This window comes from Ambystoma mexicanum, chromosome 13, assembly GCF_040938575.1.
Source record: "Ambystoma mexicanum isolate Mex_15411 chromosome 13, UKY_AmexF1_1, whole genome shotgun sequence".
NCBI classification, from domain to species: Eukaryota; Metazoa; Chordata; class Amphibia; order Caudata; family Ambystomatidae; genus Ambystoma; species Ambystoma mexicanum.
This window is the reverse complement of record NC_090938.1, coordinates 728,081,733-728,100,741: the sequence shown is the minus strand read 5'-3', so window position 1 is coordinate 728,100,741 and position 19,009 is coordinate 728,081,733. Positions and strand designations below refer to the sequence as shown.

At 49.9% G+C, this 19,009-nt stretch overlaps 1 protein-coding gene across 2 annotated transcripts in view; it reads right to left on the bottom strand.

Moving 5' to 3' along the window:
* PBX2 (PBX homeobox 2) overlaps window positions 1-5,888 on the bottom strand; it is a 157,403-nt gene extending 151,515 nt beyond the window's left edge. The window contains exons 1-2 of one of the 2 annotated variants that reach the window (XM_069634944.1): window positions 5,260-5,888; window positions 4,617-4,690 (exon numbers count right to left, since the gene is read on the bottom strand). In XM_069634944.1, coding sequence (XP_069491045.1) covers window positions 4,617-4,690; window positions 5,260-5,450 — 265 coding nt within the window. In that variant the 5' untranslated portion in view covers window positions 5,451-5,888. The remainder of the gene's footprint in view (window positions 1-4,616; window positions 4,691-5,259) is intronic. The other variant, XM_069634943.1, reaches the window with a different exon arrangement.
* Between the last annotated feature and the right edge of the window lie 13,121 nt (window positions 5,889-19,009).

Below are 19,009 nucleotides of genomic sequence, written 5' to 3'. Positions count from 1 at the left end.
ATTAAAGGCCCTAAACTCCTGGCTCTTACCATAACATCCCCCTGAATCCACCCACTCTCGAAACCACACTGAAGAGCCCAGCATTCCCTTAAACCAATTACAACACAGAGTCAGACAGCATTCGCAGCGGCTCACCCGACATACTGTCACTCCATGCACAACAACATTCCTACCTAACAAATACACCAGGGAAGCCAGCAGCTTTCGCTGTGGCACACCTCAATAATCTCACCCACCTTTACTGCCCAGACCAGTGAGACCACGAATAATGAGACCCTGCTGTCCGCATTAGGCAAAGACCGTTCAAGAGGAGCAACTTCGAAGCCTACGGTATGTATACCCCCACACCACATCTGTGGACAGAGGCTGCAGGCACGCCAAACGTCCATGCACCATAGAATGCCGCTGTGGCTATGCTCAAGCGGTCTAGCCGTGCATATAGCCGTCAACACTGAAACACCTGACGTACCTCAACAGCTCTGCCACTAGCATACAGCGAACAACAACAAAGAGAAAAATCGGTGTAGGTGGCCACACATCGACTCAACAACAGCAATCTATCGCAAACCACCAACAGCGCCCACCCATATGCCTGACCTTTTTTGAGCTGCTTAGTCGAGCCTAGCCAGCTACCCAAATCCTAAACTGGCGATAATGCATCTCCTAATCTAAAACTCTTAGAACTTCCAGAACTTTGACTACGGTCACTGAGGGCGTTCCAACCACAAAGTGCATTGAGGCCATACAAATGGGGAAAGAAAATTCATAAGACATTATCAACTGGAAACTAACCCAAGAAAGGAGGAGGGTCTCGTATAAGGTTAAAGATGCACATCTTTTGAACGTACAAAGTTGTTCTTAAATATTTTCTGCAGAGTACAATACGAATAGGCATATTCACAAAGAGTGCAGTGGGCAAGTCTCTCGACTTTGGACTCGACGTCCAGAGTTTGAGTCCGGGCAGCAGAATCAGATCAATTACATGAAAGGGCACAAATATATTTCCCCCGAGTCAGAGATAAGAGAAGACGCTTTCTGCCAAAACCTGGATAATCCGGCCCAATGACCGGTGCTGCATGAAAATTGAAACCCAGCGTGAAGTCATGAGATGAACAGTCTTAGTCGATTTTTGACTAGGAGAAGAATACTTGGGATGTTGGAAGGTAGTGAAAGGAAACATGGCCAAAACAGCAAAAAGTGCTATTCATTCTGTTGATTGAAGGTTCTTTATAGTGCAGTGCTAGCGCTAACCTAGGGGCTGTTCGTAGCAAGGCTGATGTACCAAAGTACAGCCATGGATGCATACATATTAGGCAGCGAGGAGGGGCAAGGCTCGCGGGTTGAGTGTGACGCAGGGAGGTTTTAGTGCAAGCCAGTGGTAGTCATGTTTTTTTATATGGAGTCCCCCTTGAATAAAACATTGTTTCTGCATTCTTCCCAATCCCCAACAAGTTAGAACAGATATTTTCTAACATAAATAGCCCCATCATCTCATGTTAGAGAGCTTCATGCCCCTGCCTCCCGGACAAGCCACAGTTTGAAGACCACTGGGTGTAAGCTGTGATGAGGTAGGCACTGCATGAGGTGAACCTGAAGTTGCCCTGAATTGTTATAGAGGACGGAGAGACTCATGGGTAGTTTGCTCCAAAGACGGGCGTGAGGAAATATGGTGAAGTCAGGTGAGAGGAAGACGTGGATTCAGGGAAGAGACGAAGGGGAGGCTGAGAACAGTTGACAACAAAACTATAGAAATAAGTGATTTAACGACAGTAACTTCAATTGAATGTAACTAGCCAGGCATAAAAAGTGCATCTTCCCTTTGTTCTCCGCATATACAGAGCACCCCATTACTTACTCGCCAGGACACATCACAATCCTAGCAGTGAGTGCAAATTTTGAAGCCTGCTAAAGGAGAAAGAAAAAAAAAAGGTGGTGAAGGAATTCTACCCAATCAGAGGGGTAAGTGGGAGCCTATATCGAAATCTACACTTAAATGCCCTTTCCATCATCATCACCTTCAGCCAACTGCAACTGGAGAAACGCAACAAGAACCAGTCCCCAAATGACTTATTTGAAGGCCTGCAAAGTTGCCCCAGAACCAAAATCCGATAGTCTATAAATCAAGGACATAGAAAAATCTATTTGATGTTAGCCATAGACCAAGCTTTGCTATTTTCAACACATCACAATGACCCGTATAAAATGTGTCAAAACATCTATGGAAAAGTATCGATTTTAGCCACCAAAGCCACACTTAATGGCGTGACATGGTGAGATTGTGCTTGTTCGCAAAGCATGGGGGTCTAAATTGCAATATATATATATATATATATATATATATATATATTAATATACTTGAATTAATCTGAAATAAAAGTTTTGTAAAGATTCTTTTAGGATCAAATACAAATAAAATATATATCTTAATGACTGAACAGAATGGCTGTGTTGTCAAATCTTGCCTTTACAAGGCACCCACTATTAATCTTTAGCAGGCGTTCTCAAGATGCACTTAAGGACCCACATCATGTGATAAGTATCTGTATAATTAACCAGTACCCACAAAAGTCATCAAAATTGCACTTTACCATTGGCTAGCAATATTAGACTCTTGGTGAGCAAGAAATAGTGCGCATGTGGAGTAGTGCAGGGTCATTGACCTTTTTAGCATAACTAGTAGCTTGTAACTCGACATGTATACATGCACCTGTAACAGGATATTTACTTTCCTGACGTTTTATAATGGGCTAACTTACAACAAAGTTTGTTCAGCTCGCGGGAGAATAGAGGTGACCCAAACAATCGGAGTACATTCCTATTTAATTAACATGGATAAAATGTGCAGCAGCATCAGGTGGCTAGAAACTGGCCATGAGGAGTCACTAGCTTGCTTCTGCCTTCAGACTTACTGCGTACTCATGTTCCACTTATTATGATCATATGCTCAGCTTCATGAGCCATGCACTGCCACATTTGCCCTACAAATGCTCAGACCTTGGCCATTTTTATTACTAGTTATTGGCATCCTGTGCCCAGCTACACACACCACTTTCCAGCTATTGCTAGAATCTACCTGCTCTTGTAAAGTTGCCAGTGTGGACAACCTCTAGTTTCCGAGAACTGGAAGAGGGACGGGATGGGTTAGTGGAGAAAAGAAGCAGATGCATGCAGATCAGCAGAACATGGTCCCAGCTTGCTAGTAATCTGGGTATTTTTATTTAGGGAATATATTTTGCCAGAAAATCCGGCGAGTAGGATCCCGTTTTTTTTCTATCAGCACCATCAGCATGGTGGAGGGAGGCATGCGGAGCCCTGAGACGTAACGCATTAAGGGAATATGGAATGCTCCCTGGGGTGCAGCACATTACGCTGCACCACCCCATCAGTTTTGTCTGGGTATTCGGTATGGAGTAGTACAAGTCCGCATACGTTTTTTTCTGGCTTGGTGAGTGAATTGTACCAGATTCTTAAGCTTTTGTAAACAATTCATATATTCCTGGCATTGCAGCCACATATTGACTTTTTGATTTTAAAAGTACTCGAACCATTTGCCATGTATTTTCAACATATGCCCTTGAGGTTTCTGAAGTGACCCTTTAACAAGATGGCTCCCTCTCAAAGTTTGCAGCAGTCCTGCCGGGGGTCGAGGCTTTGTTTTCCTGCTTGCAATTAGCACGGACGTGTGACATTTATTACACCCCACCCCCTTCAGAGTGGCTCTGATGAAGACAGACACCGAATGCATGGCTTTTTGCCAAACAGCCAGACCATACCCTTCTATGGTTGGGGGCGCAAAGATCACCAAAGGGAAGAGTCACTGGCATTGCAGCAGACTACATATTACACACTAATAAAAGAGCACAAAGCTCAAAAATACAATATCAAATCAAACCAACCTTGAAAGGGCTGGAGCAAGGGCTGTGGATACCGGAAAAAACGGGCACCCCAATATCCCCCCCAACACTCGACATCCACACATAAACCAGTAATCAACCCACATAAATCCACTTGCTTTCAGACGTTCAAACAAAAGCCTGCAACGTCCTCAGTGACTCAATATAACCAAAGTTCGGACTAAAACGTCCGAAAAATAAAAGATTTACTCAAGTACTGGACCCAGAACGGGATCGTGGAACTTAGCAATAGCATGAGCCCAGCCAGACAGCAACACAACCCCTTAAACTGCCTTAGACTCCAAGCCACAGCCTACACTGTCGATACTATACATGTCCGGGTGGATAGGTAGGTATCCATGCCTCCGACAATGTGACAAGCATGCACTTTGCAAGTTCGAATCTAGGCTGGGTCGACTGAGCCCTTCATTGTTATACAGTAGATAAACGAAGTACCATTACATAGGCTAACAGCAGCCATTATCACAGCCCTAAAAGTGAGGACTCCGTAGTGAAGCGCTACACGAAAACTTCATACTTTAACCAACTTCCATTAAACACCTTGCACAGAAGCTATACACCAGGAGCCCAATTGGAGACAACTTTTCTCGTGGATTTAAGCATATTGTCAGCCAACACATTCTGTCCCTCAATGTGAGGGGGTGTGACCTGCCGCCAAACAATATAAAAATACACATTTTAAAAAACGAGCGTCAAACTCACCAGTTTTCTCCTTTATTTCGCAGAGCACACTGAACAGGGCAGGCTTCATGCGGTGACAGTTCAGGGCATGCTTCCTGCACAGATAACAAAAAAAAGGCTCTATGGGAACACCAAGGGGCCAAAAACACAGATTCAAGACCGTAGGACACAGGGGCGGGGGGCAGAGGTACGTGAAAGGGAGGACGAAATCTCGAAGTCAGGAAGAGGGAGTGGAAAAACACATTGAGAACTACAGGATGCAGGGAGGAGGATAGTTTGCAATGCAGAGGCGGCTGTGGAAGGTAAAAGTAGCAATAAAGGGCAGATTTGACGAAAAGAAGGACTACGATTTACAAATATACATTAAAAAGGGACAGAAGACATGGCACGGGATAAAGAGCAGGGGAGGGCGTTAATGGTGCCATTATTAGTTGACAGTGTGCGTGCGTTGTGAGAGCTGATCTTGGATTTTTTTTGGGGGGGGGGCGTACTCACTTTGCCTGCGCCTCATTCAGGCTGTTTTAAAGTGGGTGGTTTTATGGGGGGGCATGGTCTAGTGGTCCTCACCAGGGATGCGGTGCTTATTGAGCGGTGGGGAACGCCGTGGTAGAGCGGGGGGGGGGGGGTGCAGTAGCCCTCTGCCAGAGGTGGGGTACACACTCACTTGGCCTGTGCCTCGTCCAGGCTCTGGTCGGTGATGGTCATGATCTGCTGCAGGATGTCTCCGATGTCCTGTTTCCGCGGGGGCTCTCCGTTGTCCTGGTGGGGGTTGAGGCCCTGGAGACCAGGGGGCCCCTGAAGAGGGGGATGCCCGGGCAGGCCCCGGCCCTGCATCAGCCGCCCCTGTTCGTCCATGCTCGCCGGCGGTGGGGGAGCCCCTTCCCCCCGCCCGCCCCCACACAAATAAAGTGTTCTTTTCGCCGTTCAGTTGGGCGAGAGCACAGAAGCAAGCGGTGAAATATGGAAGAGGCAATCCACAGGCCTCGGTCTCCACCAGTTCGGGCCTCAGTTGGCCGCCCGCACGAGTCCCGGCCTCGCTTACTCTTCCTCGCACCGGGCCTTCACCCCGCTGGGCTTCCCCGGACTGTAGTTTAGGCCTTGTTCCCCTCGAGCGGCCCTCCGGCAGGCGCTGGCTGAGGTAAGATGGGGGACGCGGAGGTAGTGGTGGTGTGCTGCTGTGTGCGGCCGGGAGGAGGGTGTGTGGTGGTGGGGGGAGGGCCTTGAAACTCACGGCTTCGCTCTCACAGAGCCCCCCCACCTCTCCTCCATGCTGATTCAGGGAGGAGGCGAGGCATGGGAGGGCTCAGGACTCTCCTCCCTCCCTCCTCCTCCTCCTCCTCCTCCTCCCCGCTGAGCACAAGGAGAACAAAAAACAACGTCCTCCACCGGAGAAGCAAGCATGAGGCATCCCCCCGGCCTGCATTTTGTCCTCACGCTGACCCTCTCCCAGCTTTTACCCTCTTTACCCCTTCGCGTTGACTTTATTCTCCTCTTTATTGCACTTCCGGAAATGGACCGGGTTTTGTTTACATTTGATGGCACCCACTCAGTTAAGGGGTAAACACAGTCCTGCATTCTCTTTTGGACTGGAACTATGCTCTTGGACTACCTGTGATGTCAAAGGAACCCACGGCCAGCTCATGACGTCACTTCCGACGTCACGCCCAGTCGTCATCGCGCTAACCGGACACAGTGAGTGGACCTCACTCCTGCAACCTTTCTGGGTCTGTCTCTGAAATTACTCATGAAGCTGATAACCAAACCTTTATTCGACTCAGTTATATCACTCCAGGTACCATATTGGACAGATATCATACCGGTAGAATTACTGTAGGCTACGTGATGACATTTTAGATCACCCAGTAGAGAACCTCTGAGATGGAAGTGTGAGAATTTACTTTTGTCTTTGAATCGCATGGGATATTTTGGGAGGTAGAAAACAATTACATTTTTGTCAAAAAATATACAGTCTCTGCCTCCCCCCTAAACAAGAATGGTTGTCATGGATGCTCAAAGAAGATTGTGATAAAGAAGGACGTCCGTTCAAGGTAAGATAACGACCTCTTTATTGTCCAGGTCTGCACGTCTTCTTTATGCAGTACACGTAAGGATGGTAGGGGAACACGAAGGCAAGACGGGAGAAACACTGGCTTCCCCCATACCCCCACCATCAACAGCTGCTCTCACTTCCCAACGGTCACTCTCCAGAACACTCAGTCCCACACTCCACACAAACCATTACGTCCGCACATTCCATCCAACCCACATTATAACACTCCTCCCTCCCTAGGGAACACTATAACAACAACGGAGTGGAAAAGTGACCAGCACTGTTGTGGGTTGGCTGTCGAGTATCGGTGTTCCCGTGAGCCCCCTCCCGCCACAGACACAGCCGAGACTGGTGTGTACAGTTTGGGCTCCACGTTCGATGTCAAGCGGCCGGTAACGCCCCGGTTATTTATAGTGCACGCGGCGGAGTGCAACGTCACTCCGCCGCGTGCTGAGCCCATAAAGGGGCAGCACCACACTCCTCCTTTTTCATGAGGACAACAACAAACATCTTAACACTCCTTTACTTAACACCCACAATGCACTGCAAACCAAAACCCACAAAAGACCCCTTTAATAACAACCACCCGGACCCCCGCACCAACTGTAGCATCCTGGATGTTGCTCCTGCATCAGGATTCCAGTACATAGTCACTGAGGTGAACAGGTTTCCCTCGCCCTGTCCTCAGGGGGTACCTCCTACCAGCCTCCTGGATAGGGGCTCCCTCTGTGATACTCTCTCTGGCCGGAGTGCTGGGGGAAGGGGCCACACCGCCGCCCTCATCTGGAACCTCCATCATGTCCTGGCTTTGGGTCACCTCCGCCCGAGGTTCCCCCAGTCTCTTAAAGAAGCTGGCGTTACGGGTGACAGACGCAGTTCCGTCCGAGGCCGTCACCATCGATCCCTTCACAGCCACCACGTTCATCGGCTCATGCTCATATGTTAATGACAACTTCCCGTGAGGGTGCCGGTTCCTCACCAGCACCTCATCCCCAGGAACAAACTGCTGAGGCCTGAGCCCCCTCCAAAGGTTCTCCTGTTCCGTCCTTTGCCTGCTGTCCCTTTCCACTTGCTGGTCATTGATCACAGCTGGCTCCTTCTCCCCCATCCCGGGCAACAGTCCTCTCGGGCACCGTTTAGACAGAGCTTCTGCAGGTGCCACCCCCCTAGATGTGTGCTGGGTGGCCCGATATTCACGCAGAAACGGATATTACGCCCTCTTCAAGCACTGGCCTTGTCCCTGTGCGATGGGGAACACTTTGTTGAGGATTCTCATCATTCGCTCCACCTCGCCGTTCACCCTGGGCCACAACGGAGTGACCTTCCTGTGGTGGAGCCCATAGTCCTCCATCAGCTTGGCAAAGCTCTCACCTTGGAAGGTTGCTCCGTTGTCCGAGCACAGTACCCTGGGGAGCCCATGAATGGCAAAGATCTTCTCCACTGCCACCAACACATTTTCAAAGGCCACTGACTTGATGAACTCCACCTCAGGGTACCTGGACCACTCGTCCACCACGACTAGGAAATACGTGCCTCTGGTTGTGAAGCCAAAGTCTGCATGGACCACCGCCCATGGTCTTGTGCCACGCGGCATCGTCTCTATGATAGGCTCCTTTTGGGATGGTGACGCCGCCTGGCCCCATACACATGATGTGACAAACTCTTCCACCTGCCTCTCCAACTCTGAGAAACAGAGCTTCTGGCGCAACCAAGCCTTTGTTTTGGCCGCGCCCCGGTGTCCCTGGTGGGCCAGCTCAATGACCTGCTGTACTTTCACCTGCGGGATCACAATCCGGTCACCCCTGAGTTGAAGGCCAGCCTCAGAGAACGTTAACTCATCTCTCACCTTCCACAGTTGTTCCAGGGTGACTTTGGCCTCCTGCGTCCGCCGGGCAAGAGTGTCCAGCACAGCCTTCCACGATCCCTGCTGAATTGCCGACTTCAGGATGAGGAAGCATTCATCTTGGGCCGCCGCCAGCTCTAGATCGTTCAGCGGCATCAAGTTGGGAGTCGCTGCCTCCACCACCAGTTGAACGTGCGCATCTGCCTCCTCTGCACAGGTGTCCACCCGCTCTTCTGGGGGCCCCTCTTGGATGGCGGGACAGAGAATCGGCCACATTGTTACTCCCAGGCCGATGTACCAGCGATACCCCATGTACCAGCGATACCCCATACTCCAGTAACGCGAGCATCCACCGCCTAATCCTCACAGGGGGCTTTGAGGACGACCCTGCCAGGATGGGCAGGAGGGGCTTATGGTCAGTAACCACAGTCACTGGCCGCCCTAAGACTTATAGCCTGAAGTGCCGACAGCCCCAGAGGACCGCCAGGGCCTCCCGTTCAATCTGGGAGTACCGTTGCTTGGTCTCTGAGAGGGCCTTGCTGGCATACGCCACCGGCCGGACACCCACATTGGCGTCCACTTGAATTAACACCGCCCCCAGGCAAAACTTGCTGGCGTCCACCAGAATTTCCGACTGCAGGGCTGGGTCGAAGAAGGCCATGGTATCCTCGGCGGTTAGGGAACTCTTGATATCTTCAAAGGCTGCCTGCTCCAGTGGCCCCAGTGCCACGTGACGTCCTTCTTTGTGACCGCAAGGCCAAGTTCTTAATGAAACAGCCACAGTAGTCGAGAAAACTCCGCACCTCAGACACATTCTCTGGTGGTTGTGCCTCCATAATGTCTTTAACCATGCGGGGGTCAGGTGACACACTGCCCTCCTTAAACATAAACTCAAAGAATTTGATGGTGGTCTTGAGGAACTCGCAACTTGTTGCGGTGCAATGTTAAGCAAGTGATTGGAGCCGCTCGAACGTCTTGGCCAACTTATGCAGGTGCTCTGCTTCAGACTTGGCAAAGACTAAAATGTCATCACTTATGTTGAGGACGCCATCCACGTCAGCAAGGGCTCCACGGATAATGTTTTGAAAAACCTCTGCTGCGGAGGACACCCCAAAACTCAGTCTTTTATAGCAGTACAACCCCTGATGGGTGGTGAAGGTGGTGATGTACCGCAAGTCAGTGTGCAGCACCACCTGGTGGTAACCGGCTCTTAGGTCCAACTTCGAGAAGAAACGGGCACCCTGCACCTCCATGATGATATCGTCGATGGGGGCGTCAAATGCCACTCTCTCTTCACGGCTTTGTTGGGGAGGAGCATGTCAATGCATATCTTCACCAAATCTGACTGTTTCTTCTTCCTGGCAATGACAATGGACACCCACGGGGTTGGTGCCTCAACTTTCTCAATGATGTAGAGACTGACCAGATTATCAAGCTCACGGTCGACCAAGTCCCGCAGTTGGAATGGCACACGTCGATGTTTCAGAGTGATGGGTTGAATCGACTCATCAATGTGCAGTTTTACAGGGACACCTGCCATCCGCCCAATCCCCTCAAACAGCCGGGAGTACTTGTCCATCAACATTTGGATGTCTTCTACATACACAGAGTATCCAAAGCTGACAATCCCCAAGGCTTCCACAGCCGCGCAGCTTAGCAGGGTGGTGCTGCTTACAGTTGTAACGTAGAAGCAAGCTCTTATCCGAGAGTCCCCCACAAAGGCCCCATCGAGTGGAATTGGTTGCGACCCCCCCAAACATGAAGATTCACGCCTTGGGGGTGGGCAGCTGCAGGGGACACTACATGGCGTCATAATGTTCTCTCGCCATGACGTTTACGCAGTCTTCAGTGTCTACTAGTACATAGACAGATGACTCATTCATCGTGACCAGACAACTAAGCTGGCACCTGTTCCTAGAGCACAGGACACCCACACTGGACACAAAGAAAATGTTCTCCTCTTTGTCGTCTTCGAGCTGGGCACCCTCTTCTCCCTGGTCCACCTGAGCAACCTTGGGTGGGCGTGGCTGACGAAAATAACTGGACCAGACTGGACTTCTCCGAACTACGAGTGGCAGTGGGGCCCTGAATATATGGGCATAGTGGTCGGCCAGGCCACAGCGATCACAAGCTTTCCCCACAGCCGGGCACTCCGCGTCATACCCACATTTCAGACACAAGTCACCTGACCTGCCACCACTGTCACGGAAGTTGCCTCCTGGCACCCCTACCACCTATGCCACGACCTATGGCACACACCTCTTCTGCTTTGCCAGGGCACGCTCCAGCTTCCATCCAGGATGACCTTACTTCAGAAACCTCCTGGCATCGACCCAGCTCAAGGATACATAGTCCACATTCGTGAGGGGCAGGAAGTAATTGTGCAGAGCAGCGTTCGCCGCTGCGTATGAGTTGTCAGCAGTCTGAAGGGATTGAAAAACTTCATGTAACGCAGTCCCGGCAGAGTACCACAGGGTTGCCAGCTTACTGTCATAATTTGTTTCCATGGTAGCTCAAAAGTACATGTCCAGCCGATTGATCCACATTTTCCATCAGGGCCCCAGGCTGGATGGGGCACCCGAGATGTCAAACTCAGGAATTGGGTGAAGCGCCCGTGGTGGTCTCATCGGGGCCAGCAGTTGGCGCACTGGGGGCGGAGGCACAGGTGCAGCCCCTGCTTGGTCGTCTTGAGCACTCATGGCTGTGAACGCACAGGCACCCCACCCAGTTCACAGATGGGGCCGCAACTCACCCAGACAGTCCTCTCACATATGGTATAGCAGGCTCATCTGTGCTTCACCTCCACCACAGTCCAGAAATACAAACACTGGGGGCCAGGAACAGCATGCCAGTCCGCAAACTCAGGCAGGGTAGAAAAGAAACCACAGGGAGGAACGTTTGAGCCACCACCGTGACTCAAAAAATTGAGCTGGGTGGGCCTAGGGAACCAACAAAGAAAACAGTAGGCCTCCCCCAGCACCTCAACTTGATGAAATATGCACTCCAAAACGAGACTCCAGACGTACAGTGTGAGCAGTGACAGCTGCCCGCTGTTAATATGTAAAAAATTGAGGCTGAATGGCGCACAGGCACCCTTTTACAAGGTCGCGACCATCCCAGTCCTAATTACCAAAATGGTTGCCGAGCCGCGTGGTCATCCCCTCTGCGGCATGAAAACAATGAAAAATTGACCTCAAATGAGGAAAAACTTTCACCGCCTTGTCACCGGCATGCCCGGGTATTGAGTAGAGCTTGTTGCCACTGTTGTGGGTTGGCTGGCAAGCATCGGTGCTCCCGTGAGCCCCCTCCCAACACAGCCGGAGACTGGTGTGTGCAGTTCGGGCTCCTCGGTTGCTCTGACGCGGCCGGGAACGCCCTATTTACTTATAGTGCTGAACCTTTAAAGGGGCAGCACCACAAGCGCCTTGACACTCCGTCCCACGCACACATCGCACCAGGCCTACCGTGCAAAGCGGCTGACAATGCACCAAGACCCGGCGCCGACACAAGGAACACACGGAAACAATCCTTAAATAGACCAACCAGACCCAAATACCAGTGGCACTTTAATAATACTCCTTTCCATAAGCATGCCACACTCACTCACCCAAACAAACCAAAACAACATCCACCGACATTGAGAAAGGGCGTACTACCACTCAACCATCCCTTGACTGGCAACCTCAGAGGACTAAAAATAACAAACAAGCTCTACCACCTGTCCCGAACTGCCCCTCGGGACCTCAGGCCTGCCACGCCCAAGCATCCTACGTCGGAAGCACCGACCAACCTAACCACCTGGAACCATCGTAACCCAAACTCCTTCTGCTCTGGACTGCCCCCAGAGCCTCAGATCTGCCACATCCGAGAATTGACACGCAACCACCAAAACCCACCTGACCAGTCAAAGGATCCCTAAACTCATCAATAATAGTTAATCCAACTCAAAACACCACACAAACCAACAACACACCACCAAAAACCGACAACACACCACCAAACAACCTACCGAACTCCTGGCATCTTGCACCAACCTCACAAAGCCTACACCTGGAAACATCACTCGCCTTCAATACATGGAAAGTGAGTACCAGGGAACTCACCCTGGGGCCTCCCCAGAATCAGAACGACAACAACTCACGGACCCAACGCCAAAGAAACACCTCACAGTAACAAAACCATAACTCTGAACACAACACTGCTCCCCCCTTCAACACTAGAGGAAACTCCCACCCGGGACGACTGCTCCCCTTCAATACCAGAGGAAACACCCACCGGGACGACTGCCTCCTACACCACACCTACCACAGCTCCCCTGGGGTATATACACCCGGTGGACCAACCGGAAAAACTCAGGGAACAACCTCCAGAAACACCTAAACCGAGCAGATATTGCTCAACCGTGAACAGAAATAAACGCCACAAATGGCAGAGCACCCTTGCTCAACACAAACCTTACGAACACTCATTGGCAGAACATAACTTCGCACACTCAGCGGTGATGAAAATTCAACCCACTGCTGCGGTAGCACATAGCTCACAGTATGCGCAGCACTCACACACTGGGTCATTCACTCTCCCCCATACTCAACTGATCCACCACTCACAGAACGCCTCACACGCACTTTGACATTGGCAAGGTGATGAGATATACCATAACGTAATGAATTTCATCGAAATAGAACTTTCAAGGAAACTCCACCCTACAGTCCAAGCAGAATGTTCACGCCCTAATCTTCAAAACATGGAAACATGTACGCATTTCATAAAATCTTGAATTACTTCAATAATGCCTCCTGGAGTCCAAATGTCACTGTGCACACCCCGGTTTCCAACAAAATGGAAGGCAACACCCTTTTTCCAAAAAACGTGGAGGGCCATAACCCTTGGCCACATGATCCAACCCTCCGCGCTCCTTAATGTCCATAATGAGCGTGAAAAACATCTTCAAAGTCCTCACACCGCAAAACGGTACTCTCCACAACTGCAGGTGAACATAACATGTCCAAATGTAATACAAAGTACACATTACTTAAATTCTACCCCGGGAACCTAAAGGGAAACGAAGGCCACAGCATAACACACATCAGGAAACAGACAACGGCATTAAACAACATCAACGACCGCTATACCTTGGGAAAGCATCAACCTCCTAACCCCAACATGGGCCACAACACAAAGACAACAAACATGACAGGCCCAAAACACTCACCTAATATAATGCCACTCTACCCTTGGTCATATCCAGATGGCTTCTGAAAACCTCCCAGCACGTCATCCAAATGCACAAACACATTTGCCACCCCTTGACTGGGCAGGGTTTTATGTATCCTCTTACAACCTCCATCGTCCACACAAGACCGTAACTTCCGTTGCTCTACTCCTCCACGGCCACTGCCGCTAGTCACGTGCACTCCCAAGACATGCTGTTGAACATTACTTCCGTAGCTGGCAACTCTGGATAGCGTTCTCATGAAATTCCTCACATGACACATGACCTCTATGACGCTGGGGGCAGGGCATGACCCGCAGGTGCACCAACGGCCACTCACGTGACCAGGCACCGCTGCCCCACACTGGCGTAACGTCATCAGTTTACTCGGACATGCAAAGTCCTGCGCAGGTATCATTCTCTCCATAACGCATCTCTCCATAACGCAGCACTGCTCTCCCGCAGCGCGACTTCCTGCGCCACCTGTATTTTCACTCCGGCACACTGCCCAAAACCCGGAATGGGCTCGGGGCACCCATGGCCGTTGGCAGGCAGTCCCCAGTCCAACACACTGGGGCCCTTCAGCAACGTCAAGGAAGGGCACACGCTCACCTCCTGGCAGTTGTGGGACCGGGCCACCCTTCCGCTCACCGGCCCTCGACAGCCGGGCCCCGACAGGCTCCATCTCACCCACTTTTCCCCTGCAACTAGGACAACAGGGCATCCAAACGATCTCTGCATCAGGTCGGTGCTCTCTGCACGCTTCCCCCAGGCTGTGCTGCATCGCCAGCCACAGGCACCAGCCAACAATGTCACCAGGGACGATCCCAGGAGCCCAAGCCACAGGGAAGGCTTGCAGCGGTGCGTTAAACTCTGGGGTCACTGCTCCCTTCTCATGACGTGCTTCACTGGCCCGCACACAACAGACTCCAACAGCCTCCAGCAGTCAAGTCAGAGCACCGTGGAGTCCACCTGGGTGTGGAGAAGGTCAACGGGGGCAGTGTCCTCGATCAGCTGCACCCCCCAGCAGCGTAGATGTAATGGGTGGGCCTCCTGCCATCCCAGTCGCCAGTGTGATAGAGAAGGACGTCCGTTCAAGGTAAGATAACGACCTCTTTATTGTCCAGACCTGCACGTCTTCTTTATGCAGTACACGTAAGGATGGTAGGGGAACACGAAGACAAGACGAGAGAAACACTGATCTTCCCCACATGATCAACCGCTGCTCTCATTTCCCCTGCAGTCACTCTCCAGCACACTCGGAGTCCCACACTCCACACAAATCATTACGTCCGCACATTCCATCCAAGCCACATTATAACAAAGATGTCCTCAGACTGTGGCATAATTCCAGGAAGCAATTATTCATATTTCTTTTAGGGTAAACATAGAAGTGTCCTGTTGTAATTAGTTTCTTCCCTTGTGGCTTGAGTCTGTGTGCATGATGTCATCACAGTCTCATCTGGAATGCTGAGAGCATCCCCTGTATGTTCTAAGAGTGACAGAGTTGACCTGACAGGGAGGCTGTTGGTGGATGTTCCCCTGGTCTTCCACTTTTATGTGGTTTACCTATGTTCCTGTGTTAAGTGCATGTTACCTGTACCTGAGATATACAAAGTAACTTGCGTCACACTGCAGTCTCAGCGTCATCTGTACTGAGGGACTTCCATTACAATATGCCCCCTCCTCCTACCTATAAAATGTTGCCAGTGAAAAGGACGTTATGAAAATACCTCTGCAGTAAAAAAGTTACCAAGCAAAAAGAAGTAAAACAATTAAGCTGAAAAGTAGCCCAGAATGCAGTGCTGCTAGGGTAAGTGTTCGGGTTAAGGAGGGTTTTGTTTACTTGTGTTTGCCTGGTTTATGCTTGGAATAGGGTTAGGGTAAGGATAGGGGCTAGGGTTAGAGTAAAGATTTGGTCAGAATTAATGTAAGAGTTAGGGTCAGGGTCGTTGCTGCAGGGCTGGAGATGTTCGGGGTTGATTAGTCATCAGGGTAGATTACGTGTCAGGGTTAGTGTGCGGGTAAGGCTAAGGCTAATAGAGTAATGTTTTGGGTAAGTGTAGGATAGGGAGGTTGAAGAGGGCTGTTGATGTTTGCATAGGATTGGGGTTAGAATAAAGTGGTTAGAGCAAAGTAAGCATTATGTTATGTTAAAGGATTTTCATACTGTGCACTATTACCACCTGCGTGGTCCCCTGGCGCTTTAGAGGACCTGTAAAGCAAGAGGGTATGGTGTGGGGGCTTTGTTAGTTGGACTGAGTGGGAAAAGAGAGCTGTAATGTGCTGTTGACTGCTTCAGTTCGGTTTACACTGCTGAGCGTAGGTGGGAATTTTCGGTCGGTGGCCATCATGTGCTGTTGTGCGAGGCTATGTGCGGTTTGTTTCATTGTTGTGGTGTAGTGAAGTGCATGCTGTTTGTTTTGCTGTAGCGGGATGGTTGTGTTTAGTTTAGAGTTTGAGAGGTGCTAGAATGGATTTCTGAACTCTGCTCTGGTGAACAGATGTTCAGGAAGCCACCCTAGTTTAGTGAAACCTGAAACACTTCTGCGAAGTTAGCCAGGACAGTTCAAGGTAGCTTGGAGAGCAGTGAAGGCTGAGTCTCAGGAGTAGTGGGGGCGATCTGAGGTTTTGGTTGAGCACAAACAGTAGGGCAACAAGAATTACTCGTACACAGTAGTATATAAAAAATATACAATTTATTAGGCCCAGAACAAACGCAGGTAAATAGTAAAGACAACAGTAATACTACTACTTAAGCACACACTATGCAAAATAAATATACAGTCACTTTTGCTAAAGTGTGGATTCCTGCCAAAACCTGTAAGGAGGGAAGGCACACAAACTTTATCGCAATGGCCACTCCAGAAATGGATACCTCTAACTTAATAAGTCCAGCCCTAAGAAGATTGGAGCCTTGTGCTAAATGTTATGTCCGTGTGTAAAAGCGCTTGTCGATGCATAAAGTTCACAAGGGACAAACTTCAATGGAAAGGAAAAGTTGGAAGAGGACATTGGAGTGTAAGGAATTCTCAAGGCAAGGACCACAATGGATCCTTTGTGCGTAAAAACAGTATGGATGAACTAGGGGCCACCGGTAAGTGGTATGATTACTTACTGCCTTTAGCTCACTCCAGGTTAAAACTTGCCAGGTTTGAAGAAGGTCAGCTGGACTATGAAATCCCCTCCTTGTTTACGCTTCCAAGCTCAAAGGCGGTGTGGAGGCGGGTCTGATTTGCAGCAGGAGCTGGATCTATTGACACAAATGCAGGACAAAGAAAGCACTGATGCAGCTGGTCTCGGGACACTTAAAGAAAAACTGGAAAGTCACCAGCAGTGACTGCCACTGTCGCACGCAGGAGCATCCAAGTCTCGCGGACTGACACACGCTTCTCTCTCCTAGCCCAAAGCAGTAGGACCGACGAGATTTGGCAATAAGGCGCTTTGCAGTGCAAACTAGGGTTCTCCCAAAGCACAAGCCGAAACTTGATGTAGCAACGCACCAGCACGGGTGCCAATAAACAAGCTGATTAGTCCACTGGAGGGCCCAGGGACACTTCAGAGAAGGGTTGTTTGCTGGCCACTAAGGAGGCGTTGAGAGTGATTAGTCCCACAATGTTAGCTCAGAGCTCAATATTCTTTGCCAAAACTGAAGCTCTGTCCTGGCAGTTGAACCCGTCGTGTAGTTGACGAGTTCTTTCTGCCAACATACCTGTCAGAGGAGTAAAAACATACCCCCTGACAGGTCTATTAACCAAAGGATGGATGGACACCACAGGAAACCGCCAGCCTGCAAAGGAAGTCAAAATTAATACCAGCAAAAAACGTCCATAATAGCCAATTAGGAAACACGTATAGAAGGCAATACCTGATGACTAGCAGGAAGTTGCTGAGTATGAATTACTTGTACTTGAAGACGTCTAACCTAGAATACACCAGATACGTTAGACTCTAAGGAATAAACTAACTAAGTTCCTTAATAACGACTCAAAATAGAACACTCTTACCATATGTAAAAGATCTTGCAGGTCCGTGAAGAAATGATGAAGCCAGAAGACCAAAAGTAAATCCAGTAGTCCACCTACCAACCGCAGGCACGAGGATGCCTAAATAAGTCCCAAGTTACAGTTCCTGTTGATGAAATGAGTTCAGGGATCCACCTACCAACCGCCGGCATGCGGATGCCTAAGAAGTAACACAAAGCGTCTCTAGTTCCAGACGAAGGACAGACGGCTGCACAAGAGCTCCGTCAGTGGTGATCACAGTGCTTCACAGATCGAAGGGGAGTCGTGGAAGAAGTTCGGGTCAGCAGCAATGAAGGTAAAACAGAGGCAAAATCACTTGGGCTGGAGCAGGTTGAGGACAATTCCAAAGGTCATAACTGCATAAGCAAACAGGAGCCAAATCGTTAAACAGTGACAGATCGAGGACACTTTCAGAGGTTGTACGAATCCGAAATACAAACTAGACAAGAATGACACACCAAGAGTTCCAGGAAACAGGCCGGGTCAGATTATCCATGGGTCAAGAGAAGCCACAAGAATCGCAAGGCTATAGAATACAAATTCAGAAGCGAAGTGCCAACATCAAACAGGGCATAAATACGAAAGACGCCGATCACATGAGCTGGAAAACAGAGCTCAACGTGAGAAAACACGTGACCTTAGAAATGCAGAGCGTCTGCGTTTCCAGGGCAACCCCCAGCACTGGCGGAAAGAATAGTAGCGTACCGAATGATTATGGGTACGATCGCTGTGGGAACATTTCCCTATTCCATGAGGTAATTGAAGACTTTGTGTGGGAATAGATAGAGGAATAGGTGCCGTTCCTGGACACCGAGCTGTGGATCTAACACAACATCTGATCCCCCTTAGCTTCCTGACACACCACTCAAAACAGTTGAAACACCTTTGCGGGTCTTCAAGATCGAGGACAAAGCAGGGCTCTCCCGGGACAACAGCGGGCTTGGGGTGCCAAACCATCTCTGTGCGGTTCCTGACAGTCCTTGGATCTGCTTCGCGTCTCTTTTTTTTTAATGTGGAAACTTTAACAGTGGGATTCTGTTAACAAGTACCGTTTAGGCTGATATGGCACTGATTGTCAGTGTGTGCAGCAGGCCATGGTTAGAGCATGGCAATTACAACGTTCCTTAATACCAATAAGGTACCCCAGAGGTTTATGGGGGCCTTATTGATGCCTGTATGGTTCGGAGCGAGGCACAAACCGCCTCCAATGGTGTATGGCGTAAGCATGTGCTTGCAGTGCCTCTAATGGGACTGTGATGGAGTGGGTTATGGAGATAGATGGTG